This window comes from Parastagonospora nodorum (genome assembly GCF_000146915.1).
Source record: "Parastagonospora nodorum SN15 chromosome Unknown scaffold_13, whole genome shotgun sequence".
NCBI lineage: Eukaryota > Fungi > Ascomycota > Dothideomycetes > Pleosporales > Phaeosphaeriaceae > Parastagonospora > Parastagonospora nodorum.
Window position 1 is genome coordinate 795,351 of NW_001884561.1, and position 16,090 is coordinate 811,440.

The 16,090-nt window shown below is 51.9% G+C and overlaps 9 protein-coding genes across 9 annotated transcripts; 6 read left to right on the forward strand and 3 right to left on the reverse strand.

Annotated features, from left to right (window-relative positions):
* Nucleotides 1–115: 115 nt before the first annotated feature.
* Nucleotides 116–856, forward strand: SNOG_08855 (hypothetical protein; the record flags this gene model as incomplete). The annotated part of the gene is made up of 1 exon (XM_001799107.1): nt 116–856. One exon carries the CDS (start codon nt 116–118, stop codon nt 854–856), a length of 741 nt encoding a protein of 246 aa, XP_001799159.1.
* A 656-nt stretch (nt 857–1,512) lies between these two features.
* On the forward strand, nt 1,513–2,078 carry SNOG_08856 (hypothetical protein; the record flags this gene model as incomplete). Its single annotated transcript, XM_001799108.1, has 2 exons — nt 1,513–2,026; nt 2,071–2,078. The coding sequence occupies 2 exons, from the start codon at nt 1,513–1,515 to the stop codon at nt 2,076–2,078; spliced, it is 522 nt and encodes a 173-aa protein (XP_001799160.1).
* A 1,024-nt stretch (nt 2,079–3,102) lies between these two features.
* Nucleotides 3,103–4,329, forward strand: SNOG_08857 (hypothetical protein; the record flags this gene model as incomplete). Its single annotated transcript, XM_001799109.1, has 2 exons — nt 3,103–3,768; nt 4,135–4,329. 2 exons carry the CDS (start codon nt 3,103–3,105, stop codon nt 4,327–4,329), a joined length of 861 nt encoding a protein of 286 aa, XP_001799161.1.
* Nucleotides 4,330–4,625: 296 nt separating this feature from the next.
* Nucleotides 4,626–6,513, reverse strand: SNOG_08858 (hypothetical protein; the record flags this gene model as incomplete). The annotated part of the gene is made up of 4 exons (XM_001799110.1): nt 4,626–4,854; nt 4,905–5,726; nt 5,775–6,043; nt 6,127–6,513. The coding sequence occupies 4 exons, from the start codon at nt 6,511–6,513 to the stop codon at nt 4,731–4,733; spliced, it is 1,602 nt and encodes a 533-aa protein (XP_001799162.1). The 3' UTR covers nt 4,626–4,730.
* Nucleotides 6,514–6,906: 393 nt separating this feature from the next.
* SNOG_08859 (hypothetical protein) lies at nt 6,907–7,139 on the reverse strand (the record flags this gene model as incomplete). Its single annotated transcript, XM_001799111.1, has 2 exons — nt 6,907–6,987; nt 7,029–7,139. 2 exons carry the CDS (start codon nt 7,137–7,139, stop codon nt 6,907–6,909), a joined length of 192 nt encoding a protein of 63 aa, XP_001799163.1.
* A 1,052-nt stretch (nt 7,140–8,191) lies between these two features.
* Nucleotides 8,192–9,095, reverse strand: SNOG_08860 (hypothetical protein). The gene is made up of 3 exons (XM_001799112.1): nt 8,910–9,095; nt 8,561–8,858; nt 8,192–8,511 (listed from the first exon to the last, which is right to left on the reverse strand). The coding sequence occupies exons 1-3, from the start codon at nt 8,989–8,991 to the stop codon at nt 8,415–8,417; spliced, it is 477 nt and encodes a 158-aa protein (XP_001799164.1). The 5' UTR covers nt 8,992–9,095; the 3' UTR covers nt 8,192–8,414.
* A 989-nt stretch (nt 9,096–10,084) lies between these two features.
* Nucleotides 10,085–10,990, forward strand: SNOG_08861 (hypothetical protein; the record flags this gene model as incomplete). Its single annotated transcript, XM_001799113.1, has 1 exon — nt 10,085–10,990. The coding sequence occupies one exon, from the start codon at nt 10,085–10,087 to the stop codon at nt 10,988–10,990; it is 906 nt and encodes a 301-aa protein (XP_001799165.1).
* A 453-nt stretch (nt 10,991–11,443) lies between these two features.
* On the forward strand, nt 11,444–12,484 carry SNOG_08862 (hypothetical protein; the record flags this gene model as incomplete). Its single annotated transcript, XM_001799114.1, has 1 exon — nt 11,444–12,484. One exon carries the CDS (start codon nt 11,444–11,446, stop codon nt 12,425–12,427), a length of 984 nt encoding a protein of 327 aa, XP_001799166.1. The 3' UTR covers nt 12,428–12,484.
* A 535-nt stretch (nt 12,485–13,019) lies between these two features.
* Nucleotides 13,020–15,956, forward strand: SNOG_08863 (hypothetical protein; the record flags this gene model as incomplete). Its single annotated transcript, XM_001799115.1, has 1 exon — nt 13,020–15,956. One exon carries the CDS (start codon nt 13,020–13,022, stop codon nt 15,954–15,956), a length of 2,937 nt encoding a protein of 978 aa, XP_001799167.1.
* Nucleotides 15,957–16,090: the final 134 nt, after the last annotated feature.

The window sequence follows — 16,090 nt, forward strand, 5'->3', positions numbered from 1 at the left end:
CATCCAGCGTCTGGTGGTGTACTTTCAAGACTTGGAATCTCACTCCAGTCTATCAACCAGTACACCCGATATGGGCTCTGTAACCCCAAGCGTACAGCCTGCTATAGTCATAGACATGTCCGAGTCCCAGTACCCCGCTGCCGAAGACGCTCCTGCACCTCGACGGTCAGGTCGTGCCCGGAAGGTTGCACCATATGCGTACATTGAAGAATCTTCTAGTGACCCACTTGAAGGCAAGACCAATACCAAGTCACGTTGCAAGGCGAAGAAGACGGCCGTTGCTGCTCGCGCTAGGGCCTCCAAGCCAACTCCAAAGGTGTCACCTAAACTACCTCGGAAGAGAGGTTTGGGAAAGCCATCCAAAGCGGCCTCGAAGAATTCTACAGAGTCCATTGCCACCCATCAAAATTACACTGACTCGAGCCCGGAGCATGAGTTAGGGAATGCGGTGGTGGAGGAAACTAAAGATCATCGAAGCCAACATGACGCCGCGCTCGCGCTACTCATGCTCTCTCAGTCATCAGTAGCGAATGAACAGCTCATACTCGGCGGTCTGATTTCAGATCATGATACTATTGGCGATCTCACGCCGTCAGCCGCGAACGATTACAAATTCCAGACCACCGCTAAGTCTGAACTAACAACCAAGCAGCTCGATGCTTTATTGAAGGTGCCGGCTCGACCAAAGAAGTTTCCACTTGACCTTGCGAGCGGGCATTCCATAAAGTTGAGCTACTACCAAATTGGCAGCATGCCAAAAGCAGGCTTGACAGAGAAGTTAGTGCGGGAGGCAGAGGCGCGACATGCACTCGAGGTCAAAGGCTGGGACGATGATGGGGACGAGGCTTTACAGTGATCGTAAGGGCTCTCAACTCCTTGCAGAATGGTACATCTGATTTTGTGATGGAGTGAAGGTCCCTGCGCCGTCTTCTGCAGATTTTTGCGTAGCTACTATACATGTGTGTGACCGAGCAATATATTGTTTACCGTCCAACTATGTCCACCATGCAGATTGTCCTTCCCGAGGCCTAATGTCGGGATTGCTCAATGACCTGACTCTAGGTCCTGGCGATAAAGGTTTTGGAAGCTGGTTAGCACGTATGCGCAGGTGTCATCAGGGCGCGCACGATGTCTTTAGGTATCATAATGCCCTCACACGTGACTTTGGGGCCCGGTGCCCCACAAGTTCATCTTACTAACTTACCGAGGAAGTATATTAATCATGAGTTCCCAGGTGTGGTATCACAGTGCAGTTTTCACAATCCTGAAGAAGACGGGATGCTTAGCCTCCATGTCGTGGAATTTGGCACTAGGCAGTTTTGAGTACTCGCCGCTATTTTTCGCCGCATGGAGATTGTTAGCTCACATCGCCCCGACTGTGAATGCTAGTCCATTTCTGTGTGGTATACCAAACTCGGTCCTAAAACAAATCTTTTCCTACTATCGACAGCTCCGTCGCAACCTGAACACACTCCGCAGACACGAAAACCCTAACTCATCCATACAACAATCATGGTCAACTTCTACACGGGCAACGATCCAACTCCAGGCTTCTCCGAGCTAGAACTGTATCGCCAATACAAGGTGGAGCAAAAGAAGAAGCATGGTAGTGTGTCCAAGAAGCGACCAGACACAACTGTCAGTGTAGGCCAAGTTTCCAAACTCTACCGAGACCTGGCAATTACTGACAACGTATCTAAACAGGCTGATAACAGTTATGATCATTTGAACGACTATGACGACGACGAAGCTATGCTCGACGCAGACGCCCCTGTCTCCAACATCCTGGAAAAGCCTGCGCCCAGCAACCGAAAGATCACCATCCGCGATTATCATCTCTGGAAGGCAACTGGTATCAAGACCTTCGACGAGTACTTGAATCAGAAGCCGCACAAGGACGTTGAGCTCCCCAAAAGGCGACCGGTTAAGAATCTACCTGGCCTTCCGGGAGGTGCTGATGATCCAAATTACTTGGAGTCAGTGAAGGAGCAGGAGGAGGAGCATCTCCGACGTGTGAGGAAGTATGGTAGGCGAGAACTCATGTGGCCCTCGCATTTATTGTAGCCACAGTCGCATAAAGTGGGGTAGCGGCGGACCGCGAACGGGGACATTTATTCTGCGTGTGTGGTCCAAGTGATCATACTCTTCTGGGTCGAGCCAAGAATGGCTCTTACATAATTACACAACCATATCTACGATCAAGATACTTCGATTGTATTTGTGGTACTACATAACTGTGAACAACCCAAATTAATCACTCTGAGGGCATTCTTTGAATTGTCGGGGTTTTCTTCTTTCAAAACAGCCCACAGAACGCAATTGTCGGCTCGCAAGTGTTCCAGTGTAGTCTCGTCTGCCTCTTCTTGAACCCGAAGGTATCAGAACAGCGTAGTATCAGGAGCTGATCTATTTGTACACCGCAATTTGATCCCGTTGCTGATGGGTAAGTGACGCCTTAAAAAAATGCCTGTGTCAGTAGACTTGGAGCTTGCGTGTAAGTTACAATTAGCTTGCTTCATGTTTAATATCGTATTATTTCCTAGATATCCAGCACACCTTCTCTGGCAAGCAGGACATTTCGCCCTAGGGAGATAACCAATCAATCCTCCACCTGAACTGCCCTCCTATGTCTTCACAACGTCAAGTGTTTTTAGTCAAGTCAATGCCAAATCCAGCTAAGTCGAGGTTGGTGACACTACAAAGCAGGATTACATGATGCGCCTTTCACACGAACAACACCTCCCTTTCTGTTGCCTAGGCATTCTCCAGTCTACTTCTAGACCGATGGACCTACTCGCGAGTTACAATATTCATAATCACCAACACAACTCATCTTTCCATATCAATCCCACTTTTACATCCTTACACCGAGTCGGAAAACGTTCAACGATATAGACTATCATAATGACGAGTCCACTCTGGGAGTTCGACATCAACTCTCCAACCATCGTGTTAACTCACACCTTACTACGGGAGCACTATGTAGCATTCGCCTACGACTTACGCAGTAGAGCCATGGAGAGTTCAGAAGAGCATGATACAGCAAAGAATGATCGCTTTTGCGAGGCCCTCCTGATGGGCATACGGCTATGCGACGCAAGGATGGGCAAGCCTCACGAAATCAACGAGCTCGTCGATATCCGCTGGAAGGAGATCAATGATGAAGTACGTCCGTTTCTTCCCGATCCGCTTGCCCTCTTCGTCTTTGCACCGTCGCCTATCGAACCTATACCAATACACCGAGATCCTGGTGGCGGTGGAGGTCATCCTTATGCTATATCCGAGGAGTCGAGTCCACCAGTAAACGACGAAGACGAGTGGTCAGACATCGAAGACTTGGACTTGCCTGAACTTGCAAATCGCTATGGCGTCTCATACAGCCCGCTTGATATTCGCGGCACCGAGGAGCCTTGGCGAAAGCTCCAGACCAGGATTCTTTGTTCGATCGACGACTATCGAGACATCTATATGGATGGCGATTTGAAGCGGGAGTGGAATTATAACGAGATAATGCGGATATGGAGAGCGGCACTCAATCTCGCGTATAGGCGCCCGAAGGATGTCGATCCAGAAGAGATGTGGCATGAGACCGAGGAGATGGTGGAGCTGTTCCTCGAGATAGGTGGAAAGCTGAATCAAGGCCATATACCAGGGCAGAGTGGCCAGAACTCTGCAGTAGAGTCGCAAAATCGAGAGATTGACGATGGAGAAATCGTCGCTAGAATGCACCCTGTCCCAGATGTGCTCACTCGAGGCTCGAGTGGTGTGGTGAGCCTTTCCTCACCATCACATATACCAGTATTCAGTACGCGCTCGCTCGACCCGCGATCTCCACACACTACACGATCGATACCATACGTTGGGCGACGAGAGTTCACTGTCCGATCCCCAGCGCTCCTCAACGACATCATGCTGATGTTCCCACGAGCCATGGGACTCGATTCACGACAATTCCCATTCGCCACAGAGAACAATAATGCAGAGGCACATTCCAATCCAGCATCGCCTACAGGAAGTTCAACACCACCACCAGCACAGCCATCATCACCAGCACAATCACCATCCCTACACCCAACCTTCCCCTCAATCCTCCACTCCACCACCCCGATGTCCCTCATGCCCGCCATCGTACAGCGCAACTACCGCCAAAACGTCTTCCAAGTACTCAACGACCTGCGCAACGCGACTTCGTCCAATACGTTCCACGAATACCTAGATGCGTACTGGGAGCACGTGGAGAGCCAAGTACCGGAGCAAGCAAGCGAGGTTGGGGCGCATGATGTTTGGAGGTGGAGAAGTATGGGGGCGCCAGGGGGTGGGTTCAGGTAGGATTTCTCAAGGCGGACGGACACGGCGGAAGCAGGGGAGGATTGGGTGGGCTTGGCGGGCGGAAGGACGGACCGGGCAGTATCAGAGCGGATTATACGGGAATGATCCGTCAGCCTGGGCAAGAAAATAAGCTAGGTTGATGACGATCTCGACGATATAGCGGTTAGTCTGGCGGGTGTGATGTGCATTAGTTCGAGAGTATCATGTATGCTAGCGTCAGGCTGTCATATGGAGATTGTAGTACGAAGGGATAATGTCAATGGCGCTGTGAGATGTGTTGGAAGTGAGAACCGTCGTTCTTCGTGGATTGAAATATATTCATTTGATTCATTGAATAAACTAATTTCATGTTGTCTGTCGCGCTGTACACAACGCAACGAGCGCTGGCGCCTTTGGTGCGCTTAGATAGCGCGCTCAATAGTGGTGGTCTGGCCCTTGTCAGACACACCCTCGATCTCGCCGTTGTTGACAGTCTTCTCGACAGCCCTAGCCTGCTTCTCAGCAAGTTCCTTGTCCTCGAACACTGTTGTGGTGTTAGCGTCATTCTGCGAACATCAACATGGTGCAACTTACAGAAAGCCAACTCCTCAAGAGTACGGTTGTACGTCTCGGGGTACATGAAGTAAATGAACATGAACTCAAAAGTGATCCAGCCGCAGTAGATGGCCAGGTACTTCCAGTCGATAGCGGTGAGTGCAAGCGGGTTGACGTTGACGCTGAAGAAACCGGCAAGCTTGCCGAAGATCTGCTGGATACCGATACCCATGGTACGCTGGGCGTATGGGAAGAGTTCGACGAGGTAAGTGTAGGTGAGCGAGTTGTTTCCGATGTTGTAGCAGGGAGAGTAGGCGAAGAAGAAGAACAGTGAGGCGATCTGAGCCGAGGGGTTCTTTACGCCGTCTTGTTGTGCGACACGGAGACGCTGGAAGCAGATGGTCATGGCCATGAAGACCATGGTCATTGAGGCGGCGGAAAGCATGAACATGCGGCGACGGCGGAACCTGGTGACGACCAAGGCGATGACAATGGCGTTCATCAAACTCCAGCACTGGTTGGCAATGTTGATTCTGGTCTTTGCGTAGGTGGAAGTGTAACCCATCAGAGTAAACAACAAATTCTGGTAGTACGAGAGCAGGGTGTTGCCGCTCATTTGCGTGAAAAGACCAAGGAAGACGGTGATGAGGACACGACGGCGCATTCCCTTCGTGCGCAACATGTCCATCCATGATTGCTTAGAGTGCTCCATTTCGATTTTGATGGTGGATCGGATCTGCGCCATCTCGGCCTGTACGAGTAGCGAATTGTCGTCTCCCTCGGCGTGGTATTTGGTAAGGATAGCGTAAGCTTCGTCATCGCGATCCTTAGACACAAGCCAACGAGGACTCTCTGGCAGACAGCTGAGGACAATCAGAATCGGTCAAAACGACAGATTGGGGTGTACTTACTAGACAGTGGCGATTTGCAGCATGGACGGGCACATTTGCAGCAGGGAAGGCACGCGCCAACTCCAGTCGCCCACAATGTCTGTGGTGCGGATCGCGATAGCTGATGCAGTGATGGAACCGATGAAGTACGAGGCGTTGAACAGCGAAGTCAGATAGGGTCGTTCCTTGGGGTAACCAAGTTCACCGATAAGCGCTGCGCCGGAGATGATACAGAAAACGATACCGACACCCAGCAACATACGAGCAATGATGTACATAGCAACTGAAAGCTGTTAGAATTCAAAGATTCGGTCCGAGTGACTGGAGCCAACATACGATGCTGAGAGAAACCCTGCAAGATAGCGCCGATCACCATGATCACGGAGCCACACATGATGCATGACCTTCTTCCAAATTTCTGGTTGTACCATGGAGCGATGGGCACGGCGAGAATCGAACCGAGTTGGTAACAAGATGAGATGAAACCAAGGATTGATGGTCTGATGTCAGGCTTGCCTGTCTTGGGGTTCTTGTAGCCGTCGCCGAAATATTTATTGAAGGCCGGTGAAAATTGGAGAGTGTTGATAAGTTGCGAGTCGAATCCGGAGGTAATCTCGACACCCATACAGCAGACAAAGAGGTAGAGGTACATGATCCTCAGGTTACGCTTCTTGTACCACGGCACCTTGTCTTGCTCCACCATGCGGGTGACGATGGGGTCGGAGCCATGGCCGGTGTTTGGTGCTTTGAGGAGACCCATGATGGCGGTGTCAATGTAGACCAGAGGGTTGCCGTAACGTTCGCAAAGGCATGGGGGTTGAGACAATACTTATACGACCCCCATCGCATCCCTACCCCGGGTGTTTACCCCAGACACCCCGAGGACGGGATAGGCTAAGGCGGAGAGTGTGACCGTCTTACCGAATCACTACCTTACAGTAGACAAGCGTCTCGGCGCGCCTCTCGTGCGCTGCTTGGAACCGGCTAAATAGGAGTGATTCCGCCAATAACCGGGAAAATATCGCAGAACCATTGTTCAAGAAGTCCGAAAAGGCGCCTCAATCGCCGCGCTTGTAAGCTTTTGCGCCTCTCTTTAACCAGTCGCGAGTCTAAGCCATGTCAAAGAATTCGATGTTGTCGCATGAGCTCTAACTTAGGGCAATCCGACAGGGTTCGGCTTGAACGCACCCCATGGACCACCTCCCTGGGGTTGACGCGGGGCGGTACCGAAAGCCTGGTAACAGCACTATATTCCTGTTGGCCTTAGATACATACTGTCTGACAAGAACTTGTCAACGGACGTATGGGCATTGAGAACAGCGCGCCATCATCAGCTGAGAGGCATTCTACCGTAGTGACTTCGGCATTTGTCTGAGGCTTTGCCATGGCGATTGCAGACTTCCTACTGTGCTTGAGGTGGCTTAAATAGCTCGATGTATCTGATTCATGCTCTCGGAAATTCAGCATAGTTCAAGGCGGCAGGTAGTCATTAGCTGGATGCCGAGACGAGAGCGGGGTTTAATGTCGCCTAAACAAACTTCGCCTCTGCCTTGCACAGACCTTCCTCAGGCCGTCAGCGGCGCGGATTATCTCGTGATGTGATCACGCCCCGCGAAGAGGAATTTTGAGCTTGGTTGTCTATGCGACCAAGCTGCTTATATTCGGCAACGCCGTCGTTCTCATTGTGGCTGCTCGAGCGAAGGAGAGTTGATTGGTAGGTCAGATCATTCCCAGGATGAGATAGCCGCCGCTGCAGGTATATTAGTCGGCAAGGATCTGTACAGATTGCTCAAGTCCTTCTCGAAGCATGCATTCAACGTCTGACCGCATCAGGGTAGCTACCGAGTGGTCCCAAGAGCAAGGGCAATTTGATTGGGCGCTCTTTGCTTGACGCGGTACGGTGCGAGAGTGCTCGTGGTCTCAGGGAAGCTGACCGCCCGTATGTTGCCAAGATGAAAGGATGCACGCTCAGACATCGGAGGAGAAACATCACTTTCGTATCATTGGTCCGAAGCTTGTGTGCCGGCTCCGATGGAGATAGATGCCGAAGTGTTGATGGATGGAGGACTGTGCAGCATACGAGCATGCAGGTGTCCCTCTCAACAACACGGTCGAGCGTCAAAGTAGGGGTCGGCGACAGGTAGTCGACTGTCGCCCAGGGCTCGCACAGAAAAGCTAAATCATAGTCGGTGACAAGTTGCCGAAATACGAGGATTCTAGAATTTGGTGTTTGACTGGGACACAATTGGAAGCGCGTGTGTCGGCCATGAGCTCGGCGCTACTCGGAGTAACTCGGACCCGAAGCCGAGCAATTGGGCGCATCCAGGTCTGCGTGGGGAAGCGGAGGATATGGCGTGAACATGCATGGTACATGGTTTCGCCGCTCAATTTTGTTTAATTGCTCATATTCACTTCAGCTGTTCTTCAACAAAACTTTCGCAGACGCTCAAAGTGATCTCTCGTAGAATTTCACTGTTCTTATACACGCTATATGGTCGTGATAAAGGGTTGATGCGCATTAGGCCCACGAAATAAAACAACAACGAATAATTGACGCCGCGCTCGTACATGACATTCTGAAGTATTGCGTATAGTATGGGAAGGGTATCATAGGGTATTTGTTCCGTGTTCATTATTTCCGGTAGGTGCTTCTCGTAAAGTCTAAACACCAGCCATCGCTGGTGCAGGCGCAATGTCGTTACGGGAGCTTCCGCGAATATGCAGGGCGGCGAGGATAGTGGTAGCGACGAAGGTTAGCCTATCATTGTTAGCACAGGGACGACTTCGATACATGGCGATTGACGTACCAAAGGAAGGCTGAGAACACAATAGCAGCTACACCGCAGCTGTAGAATGTGTTGTCTCCAACATAGCCCCACCAGCTGTTGTTCCAGCGCACAGCCACAGCAACGAAGGCAGCGAACCAGAAGATCATGGTGATGAACTCAACGGCGCCAATAGCGAATTTGTGCGCGGCTTTTGGGAAGCGTGTAGGTGCGAGCAAGAGATATGCTACTGCCAGGAGCGTCCAGATGGAGCAGAACAGCATGAAGTTCACGCTGTGAGGCGACCAGTTATAGCCAGGGCCATTGTATGCATCAACGACTAAACATTGTTAGCATCTGTACAAAGAAGCTTCCAGGAAGAGCGGCATACGGTATGCAGTCAGACCCAGCACAATGATGGAGAACAGAGCCTGTACGCCGCGAAGGCCGAGAACGATGATTGGAGCGACCATATTTTCGACGCGATGTTGTTGATGAAGCGACACGGGTGTGGCTGAAGACTAGATGCAGGTCGCGGGAAGGCTGCAGGTATTGTTTTCGCTACCAACTCGTTGCGAGATTGAAGAGGAAGGTGGATAGCAGACTCACGACGCTCAGCTGCCCTTTATTATACACGCGCGCGCGATGCCGTCAGGGCTGTGAAGGCCTGCTACGTCACCCGTCCAGGATCTCCGCCCGAAAGCAAGTTGGCGGTGGCTCGTGACACCTTACCATTGGCTGTCAGGCGACTTGGCACGCCCTGATTCTTCGCGAGTGATGCGATGCGTTACTCAACAACCGCCCTGGAAACTCTTTCATGGGCGTCGCTTTGTCTTCACTCTACGAGGTTTGCGACGCGCTTTCTGGCTTCTTTTCGAGACGCGACGAGCTGCGACTGGACTATTGTTGCGGCCGCGGAGAATTTTCAAAGGACCCGAGATGATGTGGCGTTAGCTGCGCCTCTCGTCCCTGTTACGCGGCTCCCAAGAATGTCGGAAAGGACGGCACTACCGACATGCCTTAGTATCGTCATCTTTTCGTATGCCATCATCGTATCTCTGGAACAGTTTTCTTTGCGGTCATGGTTCTTGCGCGAGATAAGGTCTCAGCAGCAGCAATATGGCGATCTTCCAGGCGAGCTCCGACATTGGCAATCGCTCACTACGTCCAAGGCTGAGAGAACCACTATCGCTCGTGATATCGACGGTATCCGGTAGCATCACAATAACAGGCCACGATCCTTTGTAAGGCTTCACCACGTTGTTTTTTGTTTGCAAACATGGTGAAGGGCCTATTCCACCAACACTGTGTCGCGACTAGGAGTATATACAATACACGATGTGGGACGGTGAAGCCTCTACAAAAAAATCGCCTACTTCTACCCTTCACGCTTTTCTTCATTAGTTCTTTATCATTACATTCAAGAGGTATCATACATAGGCTTCGTTTGTTCTCTTGAAACGTCATTCACAGGAATTGGCTAAGTCAACTACACGTCGATAACCCGACATGTCAACTCAGTCTTCCAAGCGCCCTGATAGTGCTATTCCTGTACGACATATGGATATGGCTCAATTGACACAACAGGTTCTGCGACTGCAACAGGAGAATGCTGCCTTGAAGAAGGCATCGTCTGCAGATCCCGGTCACCATGCCACCAACGAGCTTGCTCTTGCTTACGCCCAGATTCAAACCCTCCGGGAAGAAAATTCTGAGCTGAGCAATCTGAGGAGTCTCCACGACGAGTATGGCTGCCCCGAGCTGATGCAGATCACACAGCGGGAAGTCGTACATGCTCAGCTACGACAACGGTCTGCTGAAGCCGAAAGTAAGGGATTTCGCCATTTACATCTCGCAAACAAGTCAATGGAAAAGCAAATACTCACTGCTCAAAAGCTGCTTGGTGATTCTACGCGCGAGCTTCGCCTCAGCGAAGCCGAGGTCACGTCGCTCAAGCTATCGATTGAAGTCTATCGTCAAGGCCAGATGGATGCCGAAGACAAGGTCGCCTTGCTTGAGGCCGAGCTCCTGCGGTGCAAACAACGGGAGGCCAACCAGTCAAGCATCACCATCCACATCGATTCTTCCCAGCCGAAGAAATGGAACCTGATCAAGCGTGCCCGCGCCGCCATGGCTCAAAACACGACACTTGACATTCAAGGACCTCCAGAGCTAGTAGCCTCTTTTGTGAGCGACATGCGCACTGTCGAGATTGATCATAAGAAGCAAACTGCAGCAGCCGAGCATTGGCAGAAGGTGGCCAATGATGCTCGCGTCAACACTGTCACGGGTCCGATCTGTACTGTGCCTGGCCATAGGAGCATGAAGGACGAGCTGGAAGCCAAAGATCAGCAACTCAAGATGCAGAACCAGCTCGTTGCAACCTGGCAGAAGAGGCATGCGGAGATCAAAGGCTTCATGGATCGGGCTGGGATCGAGATGAGGGCTCAAGGTGTTCGGGGTGTTTTATAGAGTGATGAGCGCTAGCAACTTGTCTTGTCCTGTCCTCCTTTCTTGATGTTTCATCCCAGCAGTTATAGTGCTCAATGTTCTACTAATTGAGCTGTTCATTGAAAACTTCGATTATCGTTCCAATTCATTTCCACTTCCAACTTTCCCAATTTTCAATATCGCTCGTTCTTCGTGATGCGTGATATCATCTTATTAGCGTGCCTTCTCATTGGCCCGTATACGCGGAGTACGACCGTACGATGTGGCTGCCTTCGGCGACCACGCGTCCTCCTAATAGACAACATTAAACAACGCGGCATTTGCCTAGCTCAATGCTGATATCACTTAGCCACAACACCTTGTCTAGGGACACAGCTAGGTTGCGTGACATTACTTGATCGCGCGACTGCGCTTGCAACGACACATCTCCATCACCGGCCGTCAATACTCACGACATCCCGCATCAGCCAGAAAATGGCCGCATACCCCTCAGAAAAAGAGCCGATGCGCAAAATCAATACCTCCAAGTTCTACTTCGAGTACAAGGGCCACCCCATAGAGGATCTTGAGCGCTTCAAAGAGATCACACTCGCGGAACGACCGGATAAGCCTATTGTCTACCTAGCTGGCGACTCTTCACTCGACAACAAGTTCTGGCTGCACAAGACCGTCGAAGAAATTGGCGTCGATGTCCCTAAAATCTACGAGAAGACGCTCGAGAAACCGCTGCCAAAGCCGGATGTCTCGTTCTGGCTAAACCATGTGCTGGGCGAGCGTGCAACGTGCATCAACACTGCAGTAGAGGAGTCAATGCTGCGCGAGCGCGATGAGAAGTTGTTAACTCACGATGAATTCATTCGCGACAACATCCGTGCCGAGGACGTCCTGATCGTGAGCATTGGCGCAAACGACATCGCTTTAAAACCACTGCCTTGCACAATGCGCCACATGCTCCAACTCGCCTGGCTCACACCCCGCAAATCCCTCGAGAACCATACCGCAAGTTCGCTACAGTACTTCAAGAACCTCTTCGGTACCAAGATTCAGGACTACGTCACTCGCGTTACTGCCAAAACCAAGCCGCGCGCCGTCATCGTGTGCATGATCTATTTCCCACTGGAAGCGCAATTCAACCAAAAGAGCTGGGCAGAGTGGCAACTTAAGGCGTTAGGGTATAATTGGTTTCCCGGACAGCTGCAGACGGCGATTAGGGCGATGTATGAGATTGCGACGAAGGAGATCAGGGTGGAGGGTACGGAGATTGTGCCGTGCGCGCTGCATGAGGTGCTAGACGGGAAGTGTGCGGACGATTACGAGGCAAGGGTAGAGCCTAATCATGAGGGGGGACGGAAGATGGCCGTGAGGTTCGAAGAGTTGTTGGAGGGGAGACTGGACACGACCAACGAATCTGTGGCGGGAAGTGACACGGTGGATAAGACACTGGACCTGATTGTTTGAGATGTAGCTCTTCATTTAAACACTGAAACTAAATCCTGAACACACACATAAACACAGTTTCTACATGCTGCGGAATTGCCAATTGTCCCGACCACCAAACTTTCTCCAAGACTGATCAGGGGTGACGATTACGAGCTGACGTGAATGAGACACTGATAGCTAACAGCGTAAACACGTGAAAAGGTCACAAAGAACAGTCTCTCGACATCGCACGTGAAAGCGACAATAGCGGGCGGTACCTACCTAGGTAGTAGGCACACAATCGCAGTGCTTGTATTCACCTCCGCTAAGTATCTCGACACGCACCGCCTCCACCCTTAAACAATCCTCACAATTCGAACAACGTCTTCTACATCTCTTGCACTACCAGCTCCCAAAGGTCTCAACCAACCGCAGGCGCAAGTGCTTTCTCCGCTCTTTCCACTTTCACCACACGCTAGCTTGGCGAGCCGCCCACAGCTATTGAGCACCTCGCTCACAAGGTCTCCTCTACAACATCTCTACTACCCAATCTCCACCTCAAACCATTGTTCTCGACCATAGCTTGGCCCAACTCCACCACCTCGCCCCCTACACTGCGCGCATCCTCGCCATGCTCGCCTTTACATACCGCGCCTTGGCGCCAGTCTTCCAGTTCCTGGCCACATGCTTTCGCATGCTGTTCCACTACCCTATCGTTGTCTTACAGACCCTCTACTGCTTCTTGGAAGCCATCTCTGTGAAGACGCACTTCATCATCGTGGAGTGCATCTTGGTCATGTTCGTTGTCTCGTTCTTTGCCATGGCGTTCATTTTCGCCATTGCAAACGATCGCCATGAGGCCGACGAGAAGAAAATGCGCAAAGATGGGATCCTCGCCCGGGAGGATCAACATAGCCGACACGTTGCCGAGAAGGAGAACCAGCATGATCGTCACATTGCTGACAAGAAGGCATGTCACCTTCGCCAAGTCGAAGAAATCGAGATGTGCGAGGAACTTATAGTTGGCATTGTGTTAAACAACACCAAGTCCGACCAGATTCACGCTGCGCTGCTGAAGAAGCTCAGCGAGCTGGTGACTCTCCAGGAGGTCGACCAGGCGATCGCGCAACATATGAAGGTTGTCTCTGGCTCTGCTGCGCCCTCACAGTGCCCATATCCCGCCATCTCCGACACCATGGCTGCTTTTTCAGTGGACATCGGTGTGCACATGCAACTCCAGATCAACGAGGCTGTCGCGCGTGGGTACGAGCGGCTGATGACTTCGCCTCCGCTGTCATACTCTCCCATCCAGTCTCAAGAGACTATGAGCACGCCGCCTACATGGCAGAAGCCGTCACTGAGCATATCTCCAGTGAGCAGCACGGAGACTACACCGATCTCTCCACCGAATGACACGCTGAGCATCTCAGATGTCGTGGCTCAGGATACTGCACCAGTTGCTTCCGCGAAGCCCGTCCTGTCGTTGTCTCTTGTCTCAAGCCAGGACACTGAGCCTCTCGACATCTGTCAGTCAAAGCTCTCGATTGGCCCCATCGTGTCGCAGAGCACGGCACCACTGCAGGCCCAGCCCCTGAAGCTGTCGATGAGCAAGATCGAAGCTGTCTCCACTTCTCCTCTTGAAGTGGCTCCTACTCCGCTGGCTATCTCCGAAGTCAAGACAGTTCTTGAGCAAGCCCCAGTCTCATGTCAAGCCATATCAGATGCAGCCGAAGCAAAGGAAGTCGTTGCACAGCTTCTTGCTGTCATCAACGGTTGGAAGACACGCTCTGGAAAGTACCAAGGTCTCACATTTCAATGCATTACCTTCGACGTCGATCGTTTGCAGAATGACGAAGCCGCTTCGGCACTCAAAGATTTCAAAAAGAAGGTCAACATGCTATTCTTTGGATACGCCCAGAACGAAGACGCAGCTCGCTCAGATCTACGCCTTGCGACATCGGAAAGCGATAGATTGAAGTCAGCGATCGATGGGTTGCAGTCCGATAACAACGAGTTGAAGTCGGCGATAATCCAACTGAAGTCAGAAATGGAGGGTTACGCTGGCGCCTTCGCTGCCATGCAGTGCGAGGACTATGACGAAGATCTCGATCAGTTCGAGCAGCAACTCGCGGAGCAGGGCGAGCAAGTTGTTGTGGCCGATGAGGCTATGACTCCTGTCATAACTGGCATTGTTGCGACTGCCGCCCCTCTCGCCCCAGTATCGTCTCTTCCCGACATCAGTGTGCCAACTCAGACACACGTCGCTGCCGCCGCCGAGGAACCCGTGAAGGCACTATCTCCTCCACCTTCATTCGAAAAGAAGGTTACGACGCCCCCTGCGACTGGCCTTTTCGCGAGTTCCTTCGCTTCTGAAGTGTCTTCGAAGCCTCCAAACTTTCCTGTACCAGTACACACGCCCATTAAAATTGTGGCGAAGGTTTTCACGCCACCTAAAGTTGAGCATGAAGTTGCGAGCTCCTCTGGGAATGGCCCTTTGGCGAGCGCTTTCGCTTCTGCAGTCTCTTCGAAGCCTGCTAACTCTCCTGCCCCCGTTCAGTCAAACGCCGAGACAAATACGAAGGCTGCCGCGGCACCTACAGTCAATCAGGCTGCGAGATCCACCGGGACCGATCTTTTCGCGAGCATTTTCGCCTCTGAGGTGTCTTCGAAGCCTCCGACCTTCCCTGTGCCAGTCCAGTCACACACTGGTACGGAGGCGAAAACTACCACGCCAACCCCCTCCGCCCCAAAGATCGAAGAGGTCACCGAAAATGCCGAGAATGGAATCCACTGCGATATCTGTGATTTGATGGTCACAGGCGGTATGAAGAAGCATGCAGAGAATCGCCATGGTTACTGTATGATATGCAAACAGATGGTCTCAGGAGACTGGACCAATGACCGCTTTACCTACGACAAGCACAAGGAGCAGTGTCGCACAATCTTCAAGCCAGAGTCAGCGGTGAAGGCCCCTGTTATACCAAAGCCTTCTGCGGCTACATCAAAGACGCTGGTACACACCCCCAAGCCACCAACCACCCCTACGACCAGCGGAACTACCAAAACCTTCGTCTGCAGACACTGCCACGAAGACGTGATCGCGCCCGTGATCACCGTTCGCGAAGGCCACCAGATCGGCGACTTCTCCAAGCACAATATCACCTGCCGCGGCGCGCGGACGTACGTGAAGTTCTACTGCGTCAACTGCGGCATGGGGGTCACCAACACCGACCAGTTCCACGCCGAGCATAGGCAGGCATGCCAGAAGGACGCGAGCAAGATTGGAAACTTCCGGGCTTTTGACAAGACGACTGGTTTACGGATTGGGGATTCGACTGAGGGACTGCCGCCGATGGCGCCGCGAGTGATGCTGGGACGAACGGATGGGAGTAGGTCCTCCAAGCCGCCGACGAAGGGTCGGGGGCCCATGCTTGGTTCGCGGCACTCGACGCCGGTGAAGATTGCGACGCCTGAGGGATCGCAGGCTGAGCGTGAGGCTCGTGGCCGTGGAGCTGCGTCATCCTCGCCGCTGCAGCCGCAATGGGAGGGTAACGTGATTAGGTACTAGGAGTGAAGAGTACGAGATCGATGGAGGAGACATGACCAATTGAAAATGATAGAGATATCAGGCTTAACGAATACAAAACCAATGAAATGGATACTTGAATGTCAATTCTCGCTCTTGTCTGCTCCATGATGTGA